The 20,551-nt window shown below is 40.3% G+C and overlaps 1 protein-coding gene across 2 annotated transcripts in view; it reads left to right on the top strand.

Moving 5' to 3' along the window:
* The window catches only part of ttn.2 (titin, tandem duplicate 2), a 413,561-nt gene that overhangs the window by 352,675 nt on the left and 40,335 nt on the right, over positions 1-20,551 (top strand). For both annotated transcript variants that reach the window (XM_070875791.1, XM_070875789.1), the window contains 5 exons: positions 32-17,137; positions 18,594-18,890; positions 19,062-19,649; positions 19,750-20,052; positions 20,181-20,477. In XM_070875791.1, coding sequence (XP_070731892.1) covers positions 32-17,137; positions 18,594-18,890; positions 19,062-19,649; positions 19,750-20,052; positions 20,181-20,477 — 18,591 coding nt within the window. The remainder of the gene's footprint in view (positions 1-31; positions 17,138-18,593; positions 18,891-19,061; positions 19,650-19,749; positions 20,053-20,180; positions 20,478-20,551) is intronic.

Below are 20,551 nucleotides of genomic sequence, written 5' to 3'. Positions count from 1 at the left end.
ACATTATTTTCTTTTCATTTAATTTATATAGATGTACCTGGACCACCTTCAAACCCAAGAGTGATTGACACAACAAAGACTACCGCTAGTTTGACTTGGGGAAAACCCCACTATGATGGTGGCCTTGACATTATTGGTTATATAGTCGAACACAAGAAAGAAGGAGATGAGGCCTGGATAAAAGACACGACAGGCACTGCACTCAGAATAACTGAATTTGTTGTTGCTAACCTTCAGCCAGGAGAAAAATACCACTTCAGAGTTAGTGCCCTCAATGCAGAGGGTGTTGGTGCGCCCGCACAAGTCGAAGGTGTTATTGAAATTAAGGAACGTGAACAAGGACCTGATTTTGAGTTAGATGCTGAGCTGAGAAGAACTCTTGTTGTCAGAGCTGGAGTAACCATTCGCATTTTTGTACCAATCAAGGGACGTCCAACTCCTGATGTCACATGGTTTAAAGGAGACATCCCAGTTAAAGGCCGTGCCACTGTAGAAACCACAGATTCATACACATTTCTGCTTATCCCAGACTGCACAAGATATGATGCTGGAAAGTACACAATGTGTCTTGAGAATGTTGCTGGTAAAAAGAGTGGCTTTGTAAATGTGAGAGTCCTAGACTCACCAGGACCACCTATAAATCTCAAAGCCAGAGAAGTAACAAAAGATAGCATTACAATCCAATGGGATATGCCAATGATTGATGGTGGTTCACGGGTAACCAATTACATTGTAGAAAAACGAGAATCAACTCGGAAAGCATACTCTACCGTCACAACCAATTGCCAGAAATGTTCACTCAGAATTGTCAATTTGGCAGAAGGATGTGAGTATTATTTCAGAGTAATGGCAGAGAATGAATATGGCATAGGTGAACCAGCTGAGACTACGGATCCTTTAAGAGCATCTGAAGCCCCATCACCTCCAGAACGCCTGCACATTATGGAAATAACAAAGCATACTGTTAGTTTAGCTTGGTCAAAACCAGAACATGATGGCGGTAGCAAGATTACAGGATATGTACTTGAGGCACAGAAGAAAGATTCTGAAAAGTGGATGCCTCTGGCAACTGTAAAGGCATTAGATTATGTTGCAAAGAATCTTAATGAAAATGAAGAATACACATTCCGAGTCATGGCAGTAAATGCTGCTGGAAGGAGTGATCCACGAGAAAGCAGACCTGTTGTTGTTAAGGAACAAACAATGCTTCCAGAATTTGATCTGCGTGGCATATACCAGAAGCTTGTGATTGCAAAGGCAGGTGATAATATCAAAGTTGATATCCCTGTTCTTGGTCGGCCAAAACCAACAGTCACATGGAAGAAAGAAGACCAGCCTTTGAAGCAAACACAGAGAATAAATATTGAAAATACAGCAAACTCAACCATACTTAACATTAATGACTGCATAAGAAATGATAGTGGCAAGTTTACACTGACAGCTAGAAATATACTTGGTGAAGTAAGTGACATCATCACTGTTCAGATTCATGATTTACCTGGACCCCCCAAAGGGCCAATTAAATTTGATGAAATTTCATCTGATTACATTTTGCTGTCATGGGAGCCTCCTGAAAATGATGGTGGCGTGCCAATAAACAATTACATTGTAGAAATGCGTGAGACCAACAGTACTTCATGGCTAGAGCTAGCAGCTACTGTAATACGTACAACATTTAAAGCTCCTCGCCTTACTACTGGAACTGAATACCAATTCCGAGTTAAGGCTCAAAACAGATATGGTACTGGTCCTGCAATTGCTTCAGAGACTGTTGTTGCAGCATATCCATTTAAGGTGCCTGGACCTCCTGGAACTCCACATGTTATTGCCGTTAATAAAGATTCAATGACTATCACCTGGAATGACCCTGTTTCTGATGGTGGAAGTCCCATTTTGGGATACCACATTGAAAGAAAAGAAAGAAATAGTATACTCTGGCAAACTGTAAATAAGACTTTGGTTGTAGCCACCACATTTAAATCAGCTGGGCTTACTGATGGCATTGCATACGAATTCCGTGTTGTAGCAGAAAACATCGCTGGGAAAGGTAAACCAAGTAAACCATCAGAACCAATATATGCATTGGACCCCATTGATCCTCCTGGTAAACCAGTTCCACTTAACATTACAAGACATTCTGTAACACTCACCTGGACAAAACCAGAATATGATGGAGGCTTTAAGATAACTGGTTACACAGTTGAAAAGAGGGATCTGCCTAGTGGCCGCTGGCTTAAGGCAAACTTTAGCAATGTGCTAGAGACTGTGTTTACTGTCAGTGGTCTTAATGAGGGTGACACATATGAATTCCGCATAGTAGCTCGAAATGCTGCTGGTTCGGTAAGCAAGCCATCTGAGCCTACTGATGCAATAATATGCAGAGATGATATTGAAGAACCCAGAATAATGGTTGATGCTAAATTCAAGTGTGTTTTACTATTGAAAGCTGGTGAAAATTTCAAACTTGAGGCAGATGTCAGAGGACAACCACCACCAACAATGGTTTGGACAAAAGATGGAAATGATCTTGAAGAAACAGGAAAACTAGAAGTAAAGATGGCAGATTTCTCTACCGTTCTAATCCACAAAGACAGTGTAAGAAGAGATGGTGGTGCTTATACACTTACTGCATCCAATCCTGGAGGATCAGCGAAGCATGTTTTTAACGTCAAGATTTTGGATAGGCCAGGACCTCCTGAAGGACCTATAGTAATTTCAGATGTCACAGTAGAAAAATGTGTGATATCGTGGTTGCCACCACCGGATGATGGCGGTGCAAAGATTGACCATTATGTAGTGGAAAAACGTGAAACTAGTAGACTTGCGTGGACAAATGTGGCTGCAGATGTTCAAGTAACCAAATTAAAGATAACAAAACTTCTGCAAGGGAATGAATATATTTTCCGTGTTATGGCAGTAAATAAATATGGGGTTGGTGAACCATTAGAATCTGATCCTGTTGCTGCTGTCAATCCATTTGTACCACCTAGCCCACCAAAGACACCTGAAGTTACAGCAATTACAAAGGATTCAATGGTGGTTTGTTGGGGACACCCTGATTCTGATGGTGGAAGTGAAATTACTAACTACATTATTGAGAGGTGTGACAGGACAGGAATGCGTTGGGTTAAATGTAACAAAAGAACAGTCACTGATTTACGATACAAAGTTAGTAGGCTTACAGAAGAACATGAATATGAATACAGAATCATGGCTGAAAATGCTGCTGGTGTAAGTCAACCCAGTTCTTCCAGCTCATACTACAAAGCAATTGACACTGTATTCAAACCTGGACCACCAGGTAACCCTAGAGTGCTAGATACCAGCAGATCTTCAATCACTATTGCATGGAATAAACCTATTTATGATGGTGGCTCAGAAATTACAGGTTACATGGTTGAAACAAGTCTCCCTGAAGAAGATGAATGGACAGTTGTAACACCACAGAGTGGACTCAAGGCTACATCATTCACAATCACTGATCTAAAAGAAAACCAAGAGTACAAAGTTTGCATATACGCTATCAACTCTGAAGGTATTGGAGAACCTGCACAAATTCCTGGAACAGCTAAAGCTGAAGAAAGGTTATTGCCTCCCGAGATTGAGCTTGATGCAGACTTGCGCAAAGTGGTATCTATAAGAGCTTGCTGCACTTTGAGATTATTTGTTACAGTTAGAGGAAGACCAACACCTGAGATTAAATGGGCAAGGGAAGATGGAGCGCCCCTAGATAGAGCTTCAATTGAAACTACAAGCTCATACACTCTCCTTATAATTTCAAATGTAAATAGATTTGATAGTGGCAAATATGTCTTAACAGTAGAGAACAGTGGTGGCAGCAAGACCGCTTTTGTAAATGTTAGAGTTCTGGATACCCCAGGAGCAGCACAGAATCTTAAAATTAAGGAAGTTTCCAAAGACTCCGTTACAATTACTTGGGAGCCCCCACTCATTGATGGTGGCTCCAAGATTAAGAATTACATAGTGGAGAAAAGAGAATCAACAAGAAAAGCATACTCTACAGTGATTGCCAACTGTCATAAGACAAGCTGGAAGGTGGATCACTTACAAGAAGGTTGTAACTATTACTTCCGTGTCCTAGCTGAAAATGAGTATGGAGTAGGTCTTCCTGTTGAGACATCTGACTCAGTTAAAGTATCAGAAAGACCACTTCCACCAGGCAAAGTAACTCTTGTGGATGTGACAAGAAACAGTGCAGTTTTGTCATGGGAAAAACCAGAGCATGACGGAGGCAGCAGAATTTTAGGATACATAGTGGAAATGCAAAGTAAAGGCAGTGAAAAGTGGACAACATGTGCTACCGTGAAAGTGACTGAAGCCACCATAACAGGTTTGACACAAGGTGAAGAGTATATATTCCGAGTATCAGCACAAAATGAGAAAGGTGTCAGTGATCCTCGACAGCTGGGAGTCCCTGTAATTGCAAAGGATCTTGTGATTGTTCCTGCTTTTAAGCTTCTATTTACCACATTCAGTGTCCTAGCAGGAGAAGACTTAAAAGTTGATGTACCATTTATTGGACGCCCTGTACCAACAGTATCTTGGCTGAAAGATAGTCAATCATTAAAACAAACAACAAGGATTAATGCTGAGAGCAAAGATAATAAAGCAGTTCTGAGCATCAAAGAGGCCTGTCGTGAAGATGTTGGTCTGTACAATATAAAACTGACAAATACTGCTGGCGAAGCATCTGAAAATCTTAGTATTATTGTTTTAGACAAGCCTGGGCCTCCAACTGGACCAGTCAAAATTGATGAGGTTACTGCAGACAATATCATTATATCATGGAAACCACCAGAGTATGATGGTGGCTGTCAAGTCAGTAATTATATTGTTGAAAAGAGAGACACTTCAACCACTGTCTGGCAAATTGTTTCTGCTACTGTTGCCCGAACAACTATCAAAGCTGCACGTTTAAAGACTGGTACCGAATATCAATTCAGAATTGCAGCTGAAAATAGATATGGAAAGAGCAGTTATCTTACTTCTGAATCTGTTGTGGCACAATACCCTTACAAGGCCCCTGGTCCGCCTGGTACTCCTTTCATAACAAATATTTCAAAGGACAGCATGGTAGTGCAATGGAATGAGCCTGTCAATGATGGTGGCAGCAAGATTCTAGGTTACCATCTTGAACGCAAAGAAAGAAACAGCATTTTATGGATCAAACTGAACAAGTCAATTATTTCTGATACTAAATTAAAGTCCACTAATCTTGAGGAGGGTATTGAATATGAATATAGAGTGTACGGTGAGAATATTGTTGGCATTGGCAAACCTAGCAAAGTATCTGAATGTGTAGCAGCTAGAGATCCCTGTGATCCTCCAGGTCGTCCAGAAGCTCTAATTGTCACTAGAAATTCAGTGACACTGCAGTGGACCAAACCTGAATATGACGGTGGCAGCAAAGTCACTGGCTACATTGTTGAAAAGAAAGAACTTCCTGATGGTCGTTGGATGAAGGCCAGCTTTACTAATGTCATTGATACCCAGTTTGCTGTAACTGGCTTAGCAGAGGACCAGAGATACGAGTTCAGAGTAATTGCTAGAAATGCAGCTAGTGTATTCAGTGAACCATCTGACTCCACTGGTCCAATTACTGTTAGAGATGAAGTCGATCCACCTCGAATTAGCATGGATCCACAATATAAGGAAGCTGTTGTGGTACATGCAGGTGAATCATTCAAAATTGAAGCTGATGTTTATGGCAAACCAATACCTACAATCCAGTGGATGAAAGTAGACCAAGAACTTGCAAATACAGCTAGGCTTGAAATTAGAAGTGCAGACTTCAATACAATTCTGACTGTCAAGGAAGCTATTCGTGTAGACAGTGGCCAGTATACCCTGTTGGTAAAGAATGTAGCTGGTCAAAAGTCTGTTGCTGTTCATGTGAAGGTACTAGACAGACCAGGACCACCAGAAGAGCCAATTGCTATAACTGGGGTAACAGCTGAGAAATGCACATTAAACTGGAAGCCACCAAAACAAGATGGTGGTAGTGATGTTTCACATTACATTGTTGAAAAAAGAGAAACTAGCCGTTTGGTTTGGACACTAGTTGAACCTAATGTACAGACTCTGAGTTGCAAAGTTACCAAACTTATGGAAGGAAATGAATATATCTTCCGTGTTATGGGTGTAAACAAATACGGTGTAGGTGAAGCACTTGAATCTGATCCAGTAATAGCAAAGAATCCATTTGTACGCCCTGATGCACCAAAGACACCTGAGGTTACGGCTGTCACAAAGAACTCAATGATAGTTGTATGGGGAAGACCTGCATCCGATGGTGGTAATGAAATTCATGGTTACATTTTGGAAAAACGTGACAAGGAGGGCATAAGATGGACAAGATGTAACAAACGGCTGGTTAGTGAACTACGTTTTAGGACAACTGGACTTGTTGAAAACCATAATTATGAATTTAGGGTATCTGCTGAGAATGCTGCTGGTGTCAGTGAACCAAGTCCATGCTCCATTTTCTACAAGGCATCTGACCCTATCTACAAACCTGGGCCACCTAACAATCCTAAAGTAACTGATTTTACAAGATCTTCTGTTTTCCTTTCATGGGGAAAACCCATTTATGATGGTGGATGTGAAATCCAAGGATACCTTGTAGAGATGTGTGATATAAGTACTGATGAATGGACAATGTGTACTCCAGCAAGTGGCATTAAGCAGACCCAATTTGAAGTGGATAAATTGGTGGAAAAACATGAATACAAGTTCCGTGTCTGTGCTGTCAATAAGGCTGGAGTTGGTGAACATGCTGACATTCCTGGCACTGTCCTTTTGGAGGATAAATTAGAAACCCCAGATCTTGACCTCGATGCTGATTTAAGGAAGGTTATTAATGTCAGAGCTAGTTGTTCATTGAGATTATTTGTTCCTATCAGAGGACGTCCTGCTCCAGAAGTGAAATGGACCAAGGCAGATGGTGAAATAAGGGACACCGCACAGATTGAAGTTTCTGAAAGTTATACATTACTTATAATTGATAATGTTAACAGATATGACTCTGGCAAATACATATTAAATTTAGAAAACAGTAGCGGAACAAAATCTGCCTTCATTACTGTGAGAGTCCTTGATACACCAAGCCCACCAGTTAATCTTAAAGTAAAGGAGATAACAAAGAATAATGTCACCTTATCCTGGGAACATCCTCTGTTGGATGGAGGTGCAAAAATTAAGAATTTCATTGTAGAAAAACGAGAATCTACAAGGAAAGCCTACTCAGCTGTTATCACCAACTGCCACAAGACTTCTTTTAAGATAGAACAACTTCAGGAAGGTTGCAATTATTATTTTAGAGTAACTGCCGAAAACGAACATGGAATTGGATTACCTGCAGAAACTGTTGATCCAGTTAAAATATCTGAGGTGCCACAGCCTCCAGGAAAAATAACAGTGGTTGATGTGACAAGAAAGTCTGTGTCCCTTGCGTGGGAAAAACCAGAACATGATGGTGGTAGCAAAATTATCCAGTATATTGTAGAAATGCAAACTAAAGGTAGTGAAAAATGGTCAGCATGTGCTCATGTAAAATCACTTGAGGCAATAATCAGTAACCTGGCACAAGGCGAGGAATATCTATTTAGAGTCATGGCAGTAAATGAAAAAGGCATGAGTGACCCAAGAATTCTAGCAGTGCCAGTGGTTGCTAAAGATCTAGTGATTGAACCAGATGTCAGACCAGCATTTAATAGTTATAGTGTACAGGTAGGACATGACTTAAAAGTTGAGATCCCTATAGCTGGACGTCCTAAGCCAAAAATTACTTGGACAAAGGATGGTCAGCCACTCAAGCAGACAACTAGAGTCAATGTTATTGATTCTGACATTAATACAGTACTAAGCATCAAGGAATCATTCAGAGATGATAGTGGATTGTACGGTATCACTGTAGCTAATGTTGTTGGACAAAAGGCAGCATCTATTGAAATAATAACACTTGATAAGCCTGGTCCACCAAGTGGCCCTGTAAGGTTTGATGCAGTTAGTGCTGAAAGCATCACAATTTCATGGGATCCGCCAAGCTTTACTGGTGGTTGTCAGATAACTAACTATGTGGTTGAGAAGAGAGATACAACTACCATAAACTGGGAGATTGTTTCAGCTACAATTGCTAGAACAAGTCTGAAGGTAACCAAACTTAAAACTGGAGCAGAATATCAGTTTAGAATATTTGCTGAAAATAGGTATGGTAGAAGTTTTGCTTTGGATTCTGGGGCAATTTTAGCACAGTATCCATTTAAAGAGCCTGGCCCACCAGGTACACCGTTCGTAGCAACTGTTACGAAGGACAGCATGACAGTGCAGTGGCATGAACCAATTAATGACGGAGGTAGCAAAATCTTGGGGTACCATCTTGAGCGCAAAGAAAGAAACAGTATTCTTTGGACAAAACTCAATCGAACCATTATACAGGACACAAGATTTAAGACCACAGGACTTGAAGAAGGCATTGAATATGAATTCAAAGTATATGCTGAAAATATTGTTGGTATTGGAAAACCCAGCAAAGTGTCTGAATGCTATGTTGCTCGTGATCCATGTGATCCTCCAGGTTGTCCGGAAGCCATTATCGTAACCAGGAACTCAATATCACTTCAATGGACAAAGCCAGAATATGATGGTGGCAGCATTATTACTGGATATATAGTAGAGAAGCGTGACATACCTGAGGGTCGCTGGATGAAGGCAAGCTTTACAAATGTCACTGAGACTCAATTCACTGTAACTGGTCTCACTGAGGATGAAAAGTATGACTTCAGGGTTATAGCTAAGAATGCTGCAGGTACAATTAGCAAACCATCTGACAACACTGGGCCAATCACTGCAAAGGATGAAGTTGAACCACCTAGAATATCTATGGATCCAAAATATAGAGACACAATAGTGGTTAATGCAGGTGATGCATTTAAATTAGATGCTGATGTTCATGGCAAACCACTGCCCATTATCCAGTGGTTCAAAGCAGAAAAAGAAGTTGAAGAATCGGCAAGACATGAGGTTAAAAATTCTGATTTCAAAGCTTTACTTCTTGTTAAGGATGCGATCAGAGTGGATGGTGGGCAGTACATTCTTCAAGCTTCTAATGTGGCTGGTACAAAATCTGTTCCTATCAATGTAAAAGTGTTGGACAGACCAGGACCTCCAGCAGGGCCAGTCCAAGTTACTGGTGTCACTGCTGAAAAGTGTTCATTATCTTGGGGCCCACCGCAACATGATGGTGGAAGTGATATTTCACACTATATTATTGAGAAAAGAGAAACTAGTCGCCTTGCTTGGACTGTTGTGACTTTAGATATCCAAGCTACTATACATAAAGTTACCAAGCTTTTGGAAGGTAATGAATATATCTTCCGTATAATGGCTGTCAACAAATTTGGTGTTGGTGAACCCTTGGAGTCTTCACCCGTTCTAATGAAGAGCCCATTTGTACCTCCTGGTCCACCAAAATCCTTGGAAGTGACCAATATTGCAAAAGACTCAATGACTATCTGCTGGAATAGACCAGATGACAATGGTGGTAGTGAAATTATAGGTTATATTGTAGAGAAGAGGGACAGGACTGGAATCAGATGGATAAAGTGCAACAAGCATAGAGTAACAGATTTGCGTTTCAGAGTCACAGGACTTTCAGAAGACCATGAATATGAATTTAGATTATCTGCTGAAAATGCTGCTGGAATTGGTGAACCAAGTCAGCCAACAAATTTCTATAAAGCATGTGATCCTGTTTACAAACCTGGGCCACCAGCAAATCCACGCATTGCAGACACTACAAAAAATTCGATTGTGCTTGTTTGGGGGAAACCAATTTATGATGGTGGCAGTGACATTCAAGGATACATAGTAGAAATCCGCAAAGCAGATGAGGAAGACTGGGCAATGTGCACGCCGCAAACTGGATTACGAGCCACCCGCTTTGAAATTGGAAAACTTACTGAACATCAAGAATACAACATTCGTGTATGTGCCATTAACAAGGTCGGAGTTGGTGAGCCAGCATCAGTACCTGGTGCAGTTAAAACAGAAGACAAACTTGAAGCAGCTGAAATTGAACTTCCAGCAGAGTTGAGAAAGGGAATCACAGTCAGAGCTGGCAATACTGTCAGAATCTTTATACCATTTAAAGGTAGACCAATTCCTGAGATCAGTTGGTCAAAGGATGAGGGCGAACTAACTGAAAAGACTCAAGTGGAAAAGGGCCTAAATTATACTCAAGTAACAGTAGAAAACTGTGATAGAAATGATGCTGGGAAATATATTCTGACTTTGGTGAACAGCAGTGGTACTAAGTCTGCATTTGTTACAGTAAAAGTTCTTGACACACCTGGAGCTCCACAAAATTTAACTGTAAAGGATATAAGGAAAGAATCAGTTACACTACAGTGGGAACCACCCATTATTGATGGAGGTGCAAAGATTAAAAACTATGTTATTGATAAGCGAGAATCAACCAGAAAAGCTTATGCTAATATAACTGCTAAATGTAACAAGTGCAGTTTCAAAGCTGAGAATCTTACTGAAGGAGCTATTTATTACTTCCGAGTGATGGCAGAGAATGAGTTTGGTATTGGTATACCTGTTGAAACTATGGATTCTGTGAAGGCTTCTGAACCACCTTTACCACCAGGAAAAATCATCCTTGTTGATGTCACTCAAAAGAGTGTGTCTCTAATTTGGGAGAAGCCCGAACATGATGGAGGTAGCAGAATCATGGGATACTTGGTAGAAATGCAGCCTAAAGGATCTGACCAATGGGGTGTTGTTACCCAATCCAAGACATGTGATGCAGTAATTTCTGGTCTCAGTTCAGGGCAGGAATATCTCTTCCGTGTAATTGCTTTCAATGAGAAAGGAAAAAGTGATCCGAGACTCTTGGCTGTGCCAGTGATAGCTAAAGATCAAAATATTGCTCCTGAATTCAGACTCATGTTCAACACATATAGTGTCCAAGCCGGGGAGAACCTAAAAGTTGAGGTTCCATTTATTGGCCGTCCTAAACCTAAGATTATATGGATGAAAAATGAGCAGACAATAAAACAGACAACAAGAGTTAACGTGGAGGATGCAGCAACAGCAACAATCCTTCTTATTAAAGAAAGTCACAGAGATGACTATGGGAAGTATACAGTAAGTGCTTCAAACAGTGCCGGGACAGTAACAGAAGAGATTGGCATTATTGTGCTGGATAAGCCAGGTCCTCCAGTTGGACCAATAAGATTTGATGAAGTCAGTGCTGATTTTGTTGTAATGTCATGGGATCCACCTGAGTATACTGGAGGCTGTCACATTAACAACTACATTGTTGAAAAGCGGGACACAACTACTACTGCTTGGCAGCTGGTATCTGCAACTGTGGCAAGAACAATTATTAAAGTTAGTAAACTTACCATAGGATCTGAATATCAGTTCAGAATCTTTGCTGAAAATAGATATGGAAAGAGTTTGTCTTTAGATTCTGCAGCAGTCTTTGCACAGTACCCATACAAACAACCTGGTCCACCAGGCACTCCATTTGTGTCAGCTGCTACAAAGGACACCATGTATGTACAATGGAATGAGCCAGTGATTGATGGTGGAAGTAAGATTTTGGGTTACCACCTTGAACGCAAAGAAAGGAACAGTATTCTTTGGACAAAATTGAACAAAACAATTATTCAAGATACCCATTACAAGTGTAATAATCTAGAAGAAGGTATTGAATATGAGTTCAGAGTTTATGCAGAGAATATTGTTGGCACTGGTAAACCTAGCAAGGTGTCTGAATGTTATGTAGCCCGCGATCCTTGTGACCCTCCTGGCCGTCCTGATGCTGTTGTCATCACAAGAAATTATATTACTCTACAATGGAAAAAACCTCAGTATGATGGTGGTAGCAAAATTACTGGATACGTGATAGAAAAGAAAGAACTTCCTGATGGTCGCTGGATGAAAGCTAGTTTCACCAACATAATTGACACTGAATTTACTGTTAGTGGATTAACTGAAGATGCAAGATATGAATTTAGAGCAATTGCGAGAAATGCAGCTGGTATTTTCAGTGAACCATCTGAAAGCACTGGACCAATTACAGCAAGAGATGAAATTGATGCTCCAAGAGCTTCTATGGACCCTAAGTACAAAGATGTAATAGTTGTTAATGCAGGGGATAGCTTTGTACTGGAGGCTGACATCTACGGTAAACCTGTACCTGATGTAACATGGATCAAAGATGGCAAAGATATTGAAGCAAATGTTGCCAGAATGGAGACTAAATCTACCATTCAAAAAACTAGTCTGACTGTCAAGGATTGTATACGAATTGATGGAGGACATTATGTACTTCAGCTCAGTAATGTAGGTGGAACAAAATCTATTCCAATAACTGTTAAGGTCCTTGATAGGCCTGGTCCTCCTGAAGGTGTTTTGACAGTTTCTGGTGTAACTGCTGAAAAGTGCTACTTAGCTTGGAACCCACCTTCTCAGGATGGTGGTGCTCATATTTCTCACTACATAATAGAAAAGAGAGAAACTTCCAGACTTTCATGGACTCAAGTAGTATCTAATGTGCAAGCTATTAGTCAGAAAGTAACCAAACTTCTTCCGGGTAATGAGTATATATTTCGTGTAATGGCAGTAAACAAATATGGAATTGGTGAACCACTGGAATCTGACCCAATTGTGGCTAAAAATCCATTCCATACGCCGGGTGCACCAACAGTGCCTGAGGTTACAGCTATTACTAAAGACTCTATGGTTGTGACATGGGGGCACCCTGATGATGACGGCGGAAGTGAAATTGAAGGTTATATACTGGAAAAGCGAGACAAAGATGGAATTAGATGGACGAAGTGCAATAAAAAGAGGTTGAGTGATTTACGGTTTAGAGCTACTGGTTTAACAGACGGTCATTTCTACGAATTCCGTGTATCTGCTGAAAATGCTGCTGGTGTAGGTGATCTAAGTGAACCATCCACTTTCTACAGAGCTTGTGATGTAGTATATGTTCCTGGTCCACCAAGCAATCCAAAGGTGGCAGACACAACAAGATCAACAGTAGCCCTTGCATGGGGCAAGCCAATTTATGATGGCGGAGCTAAAATTAAGGGTTATACTGTAGAGATGAAAGAAACTAATAGTGAAGACTGGATCATATGTACGCCTCCAACAGGTGTGCAATCAACACATTTCACAGTAGCAGACTTGAAGGAGAATACTGAGTATAACATCCGCATCTGTGCTATTAATTCAGAAGGAGTAGGCGAACCTGCTAGCATTTCTGGTACTGTAATTGCAGCTGATAAGCTTGAGCCACCAGAAATTGAGCTAGATGCTAATCTCAGAAAGGTTGTGTCTGTACATGCAAGTGCTACTTTGAGATTATTTGTTCCTACTAAAGGCAGACCTGAGCCTGAAGTAAAATGGGAAAAAGCTGAAGGTGCTCTAAGTGAACGAGCCCAGATTGAAGTTACAAGCTCTTACACCATGTTGGTTATCGATAATGTTAATAGATTTCACAGTGGCAAATATAATTTGACTTTGGAAAATAACAGTGGTGTTAAATCTGCTTTTGTTAACGTCAGAGTACTTGATTCACCAAGTGGTCCTGTGAACCTACACATAAAAGAAGTGAAGAAAGACTCAGTGACTATATCGTGGGAGCCACCTCTTATTGATGGTGGAGCAAAAATCACTAATTACATTGTTGAAAAACGTGAATCTACCAGAAAGGCTTACGCTGCTGTTACCAACAATTGTACTAAAAACACATTCAAAATTGAATCACTTCAAGAAGGCGGTATTTATTTCTTCCGTGTAATGGCAGTTAATGAGCATGGAATAGGCTTGCCAGCAGAGACTGCTGAGCCCATTAAAGCATCTGAGTTACCCTTACCTCCTGGCAAAGTGACATTGGTAGATATAACACGGAATAGTGCAACACTTACCTGGGAGAAGCCTGAGCATGATGGAGGTAGCAAAATAACTTCCTACATTGTTGAAATGCAGACGAAAGGAAGTGAAAAATGGATTTCATGTGCTCAAGTGAAGGCACTAGAGACGACAGTGAAAGGACTAACCACAGGTGAGGAATACACCTTTAGTGTAAAAGCTGTGAATGAGAAAGGAAAGAGCGATCCAAGACAGTTGGCAGTACCAGTGATTGCAAAAGATGTTGAAATTGAGCCATCTGTTGAGCTTCTTTTCAACAGTTTTAGTGTAAAGGCTGGTGATGACCTCAAGATTGACATACCATTTAGAGGAAGACCTTTGCCAACTGTGACATGGAAGAAAGATGGCCAGGCTTTGAAACAGACAACACGAATAAATGTTCAGACAACAAAGACATCAACACTTCTGAGCATCAAAGAAGCCTTTAAGGAAGATGTTGGAAAATATGAAGTAACTGTTTCCAATAGTACAGGATCAAAATCCTTCTTAATTACCATTATTGTCCTTGATAAACCTGGACCACCTGGTTCTATTCATATTGATGAAGTCAGTTCTGATAATATAACTATATCTTGGAAGGCACCAGAGTATGATGGTGGTTGCCAAATTAACAATTATATTGTTGAAAAGAGAGATACTACCACAACAGCATGGGAAACTGTTTCTGCTACTGTAGCAAGAACATCAATTAAAGTCACACGCCTTACAGCAAAATGTGAATACCAGTTCCGTGTTTATGCAGAAAACCGATATGGCAAGAGCCACTATAGTGAATCTTCCGCTATTATTGCAGAGTATCCATTTAAACCACCTGGTCCTCCTTCAACTCCTATTGTTGCACATGCTACCAAAGGTTATATGATTGTAAAGTGGAACGAACCAGTTATTGATGGAGGTTCTAAAATTGTTGGATACCACCTTGAATGCAAAGAACGAAGCAGTATCTTGTGGACAAAGATGAATCGAAGTCCCATATTAGACACAAAAATGAAAGTAACTGGCCTTGAAGAAGGTTTGGTTTATGAATATCGTGTGTATGCTGAGAACATTGCTGGTATTGGTAAAAACAGTAAGGTTTCTGAAGCTGTTGCAGCAAGGGACCCATGTGATCCTCCAGGTCAACCTGAAGTAACATATATTACCAGAACCTCTGTTTCACTATCTTGGACCAAGCCGGAATATGATGGTGGTGCTAAAGTTACTGGCTATATTATTGAAAGCAGGGAGCTACCCGATGGACGGTGGCTTAAGTGTAATTTTACTAACATCCAAGAAACTTATTTTGATGTTACTGGTCTTACTGAAGATCAGCGCTATGAGTTCCATATAATTGCAAAGAATGCTGCAGGTTTATTCAGTGAACCATCTGAATCAACAGGTCCCATTACTGTAAAGGATGATATGGAAGCCCCAAGAATTATGATGGATGTCAAATTTAAAGAGATTGTTGTTAAGGCTGGTGACACTGTCAAAGTTAATGCAGATATTGCAGGTCGTCCTCTTCCAGTGATATCATGGACAAAGGATGGTAAGGAGCTTGAAGGACAAGCTAGAGTTGAAATCCATTCAACTGACAACAACACTGCAATTGACATCAAGGACTGTATTAGGCGAGACTCGGGACAATATGTTGTAACATTGCAGAATGTTGCAGGAACAAGATCGCTGGCTGTTAACTGCAAAGTACTTGATAGACCAGGTCCACCTGCTGGTCCTTTGGAAATAACTGGCCGTACTGCAGAAAAGTGTTCACTGTCATGGGCACCACCTCAAGAGAATGGAGGAGCAGAAATTGATCACTATATTGTAGAAAAGCGTGAAACAAGTCGTATTGCTTGGACCTGTGTAACAGATGGCTTACAAACAACATCCTGTAAAGTAACTAAGCTGCTTAAAGGCAATGAGTATGTTTTCAGAGTGATGGGAGTGAACAAATATGGAGTTGGTGAAGTTTTAGAGAGTGAACCTGTAAAAGCCATTGATCCATTCACAATCCCCGATGTACCAAAATCAATAGAAATTACCAATGTCACAAAGAATACCATGACTATCTGCTGGGAAAGACCTGACAGTGATGGTGGAAATCCAATTGCTGGATATATTATTGAGAAGCGCGAAAAGGATGGTTTACGCTGGGTTCGAGTTACTAAAAAACCTGTGTATGATCTAAGAGTAAAAGCAACAGGGCTACGTGAAAGTGCTGAATATGAATATCGTGTGCATGCGGAAAATGCTGCCGGTGTTGGTCCTCCAAGTGAACCATCAGTATTGATCCGTGCAGAAGATCCAGTTTTCATCCCTTCCCCTCCATCCAAACCAAAAATTATTGACTCAGCAAAGACAAGCATTACTGTTGGCTGGACAAAGTCACTGTTTGATGGTGGAGCACCTGTCACTGGATACACTGTAGAGTATAAAAAGTCTGAAGACACTGAATGGACAACAGCAGTTCAGAATTTGAGAGGCACAGAATATACAGTACTTGGACTTGCATCTGGAACAGAGTATCTTTTCTGCATAAGATCTATTAACAAAGTCGGTGTTAGTGATCCAAGTGAAATATCTGACCCACAAATTGCAAAAGAAAGAGAAGAGGAGCCTGCATTTGATATTGATAATGAAATGCGCAAAACATTGATCATCAAGGCTGGAAGTTCCTTTACATTAACTGTACCTTTTCGAGGAAAACCAGTACCCAATATAATGTGGAGCAAACCTGATGTAGATCTCCGTGTAAGAGGAAGTATTGATACTACTGATTCAAGTACATCTTTAACAATAGAGAAAGCAACAAGAAATGACTGTGGTAAATACACATTAACATTGCAAAATGTATTAGCTACTGCCACACTAACTCTAGTTGTCAAGGTTCTGGATTCACCTGGACCTCCTGGCACTATTATTGTAAAAGAAGTTACCAAGGAATCTGTAATGATAGCCTGGGATGTACCAGACAATGAAGGTAGTGCTCACGTGAAGAATTATCATATTGAAAAACGGGAAGCTAGCAAGAAGGCATGGGTCACAGTAACAAGCAACTGTCAACGTCTTACTTACAAAGTTAGTGACTTACAAGAAGGCAACATTTACTACTTCCGTGTCCGGGGAGAAAATGAGTTTGGTGTTGGTGTACCCGTTGAGAGCAAGGATGGTGTTAAGGTGACAGGTAATTTATCAATTTCTTACAATCTTTTGAACATTTTCATTAACAGTTATTGAACTATAATACCTAGCCATGTTGCACAACCATATTGCATTGATGTTCTAGAGCATTACATCACAGAATTAACAATAGAATCTGTGCATAATTTCTTGTAGGTCAAGTTAGCAATTTCAGCTGAGCCATTTGTATGGTGATAAAGAAAAATATGCTTTTCTCAGAGGTGGGAATGATTAACCTGGGCAGCTTTCAAATACCTTCTGATTATTTTTACAGTTCATAGGGTTAGAATGAGACAGCTGCCATTTTATAGCGGAATGATGTATGACATAGGAAAAAAAAAATTGAGAATAATTACTTGCAAATAAATATGGGTTAGCACATTAATTGCAGTGACACATCAGGGTAGAAATTTGTCTGTGTCCGGTTTCGGCCGCGAATGCAACGATGTGGCCACAACATGTACACAAACCAGGAGGCCCAAGACAGTTCTGAAACTGGGCCTTGGACCTCATTAATATTAATTGGGTGAGCTGCCGGCAGTTATCGCACCTCCATAGACACTCACCCATTTGAAGAAAATGAATGCTGGACCACTTACATGGCCGGCAGCAGCCCAAGTCATGAGTCATGAGAGGGAAGAGGGTGAGCGGCATATGGGGTCGGGAGAGTGGGGCTGATGGGGTTGGGAGGAAGGCAGCTTGGGACATTATGAAATCAGGGGAGCACTTCTGCTCCTCTCCTGGCACCACTGCAAAGTTTTATCAAATGTTTGTTTTAAAAACTTACCATTTGTTGGCAGTTGCTGCTTAGACTCCCAGTAGTTGCTCAATAATCTGGAGTGAAGCAATTCCAACACTGGTTCCACTGTGTGATGTCCAATTTCCCAGAGGTGGCATGAACCAGGCATTAGAAAATCTCATTTATATTTGTAAGCGGCCTAATGCGGTTTTTGGCGGCTGCCTGAAAAAAGGCCTGACCCCCATATCAGGCTGGACATTTTTCAGGCGTGGAATTAAAATGGGCACAATGAGGTCCAATTTCTACCCCTTTGTGTCACCGAATGTAGGACATAGATTTTCTCTTTTCATTCCCGATATGGTTCACTCTAAATCTTGTTCATTTGTCAAGTGAATGTGAGGTGCAACCAAAAGGGAGGAAGAAAATATTTGCGAGTAGGTCAACCAATTTTATTGTGCAATTTGGAGAACTAAGTATAAGAATATCAAGTATCAAGTTTCCTGTTTGCATTCTCAAATTAGGCGTGGTTCATGGTATGGTTAGATTTAACGAAGGAAACCAAAGAAAATTGCATACAAAATAAAAATTAGGAGAGAAAAATGTTTTGAGTATTGTACTTGTTCATTTATTATGTTATCAGTATTCTTAACTGAGGCAATGCATGTTAAAATCTCAGAAGTGCATCTCACATTGATAAGCTGAAAAGTAACATTTTTTTCAGAAAAACCAAGTACACCTGAGCGCCTTGGAGTTATAAATGTCACCAAAAGCAGTGTCTCACTTGCTTGGTTGAAGCCACAACATGATGGAGGCAGTAGGATCACAAGCTACTTTATAGAAGCTCTTGAAAAAGGCCAGCAAAAGTGGGTTAAATGTGCAGTTGTGAAGACCACACACCATGTTATACATGGTTTGAAAGAAAATGTTGACTATTTCTTCAGAGTATCTGCTGAAAATCAAGCTGGTCTCAGTGACCCGAAGGAAATGCTTCTACCAGTAACAGTTAAAGAACAACTCGGTAATTATTATTGATAGTATAATGATGAAATTCTGTAGTATGAGCAGCCATAATTTATGTGATTACTTGAAACCAAAAAGTGTAAGCTTTTTTTCAGTCCCAGTAGCATTTGGGGCTTTATGATTTATTCAGTGAACCAAAACCACTATTTTTTTTTTAAATTATTTTCAGAGTCACCTGAAATTGACATGAAGAACTTCCCACACAACACTGTATACGTTAGAGCTGGATCCAACCTAAAATTTGAAATCCCAATATCTGGCAAGCCACAGCCAAAAGTATCTTGGTCCAAAGATGGCATTTGTGTGAAGTCAACCACGAGATTTAACACTGAAATGACTGCCGAAAGCATGATTGTGAACCTGAAAGAAAGTGTTGCTGGTGATGCTGGTCGATATGATATTACTGCTGCCAACTCCAGTGGAACGACAAAATCATTTGTTAATATTGTTGTCCTTGACAGACCTGGACCTCCAGTGGGCCCTGTAAATATTAGCGATGTTACTGAAAACAGTGTAACACTGAGATGGCAACCACCAACTTATGATGGTGGCAGTCAGGTAACAAATTATATTGTTTTGAAAAGAGAAACCAATACTGCTGTGTGGTCAGAAGTGTCTGCTTCTGCAGCAAGAAGTATAATCAAAGTCATGAAGCTGACTACTGGAGAGGAATACCAGTTCCGGATCAAAGCCGAAAACCGCTTTGGAATCAGTGACCATATTGACTCCACATGTGTCACAGTCAAATTGCCATACAGTAAGTTGCTTACTTATTGAGCAATAGCATAGCAAAGAATATCATTATTGTTCATTTTATCTATTTACACTGTTAACTTTATATTAACTGTATTTTCCAGCAACACCTGGAGCTCCATCAACTCCATGGGTAACTAATGTCACCAGAGAGAGTATAACAGTGGGCTGGAATGAGCCAGTTGTTGATGGTGGCAACCATGTGATTGGATATCATTTAGAAATGAAAGATAGAAACAGCATTTTATGGCAGAAAGTTAACAAGACCATTATTCGTACAACACACATGAAGGTCACAAATATCAGTGCTGGACTTATCTACGAATTCCGTGTATATGCAGAAAATGCTGCAGGCATTGGCAAAGTTGGCCATCCTTCTGATCAAGTTCTTGCAATTGATGCTTGTGGTATGTATTTGCCTAAATTGTCCTTGATTTCTTTTTGATCAAATGTAGAATTGTATCATTGTTCAGTCTAAGCCAATATTTGCATATCTGATCGGATAATTAAATCTCAACGTATTTTACTTTTTCAGAACTTCCAACAAACATACGTGTAACAGATGTTACAAAGACCTCCGTAAGTCTCAGTTGGAAAAAACCAGCTTATGATGGTGGCAGCAAGATCACTGGCTACATTGTTGAAAAACGTGATTTGCCAAATGGAAGATGGACAAAGGGTAGCTTTACAAATGTTATTGAGACTCAGTTTACTGTCTCAGGTTTGACTCAAGATGCACAGTATGAATTCCGTGTATTTGCGAAGAATGCAATTGGTTCAATAAGTAATCCATCTGAAGTTGTTGGACCTGTAACATGCCATGATACCTTTGGTAACTATTTTTCTTCTAACAATTACATAGTTACATATGAAGAATTCTTTTTTGTAGTTAGTATTTCTAATGAT

The sequence above is a fragment of the Pristiophorus japonicus genome, chromosome 3 (genome assembly GCF_044704955.1).
Source record: "Pristiophorus japonicus isolate sPriJap1 chromosome 3, sPriJap1.hap1, whole genome shotgun sequence".
Taxonomy (NCBI): domain Eukaryota; kingdom Metazoa; phylum Chordata; class Chondrichthyes; family Pristiophoridae; genus Pristiophorus; species Pristiophorus japonicus.
Note: the sequence above shows the minus strand (reverse complement) of the source record. Positions and strands in the feature narration are given on the sequence as shown.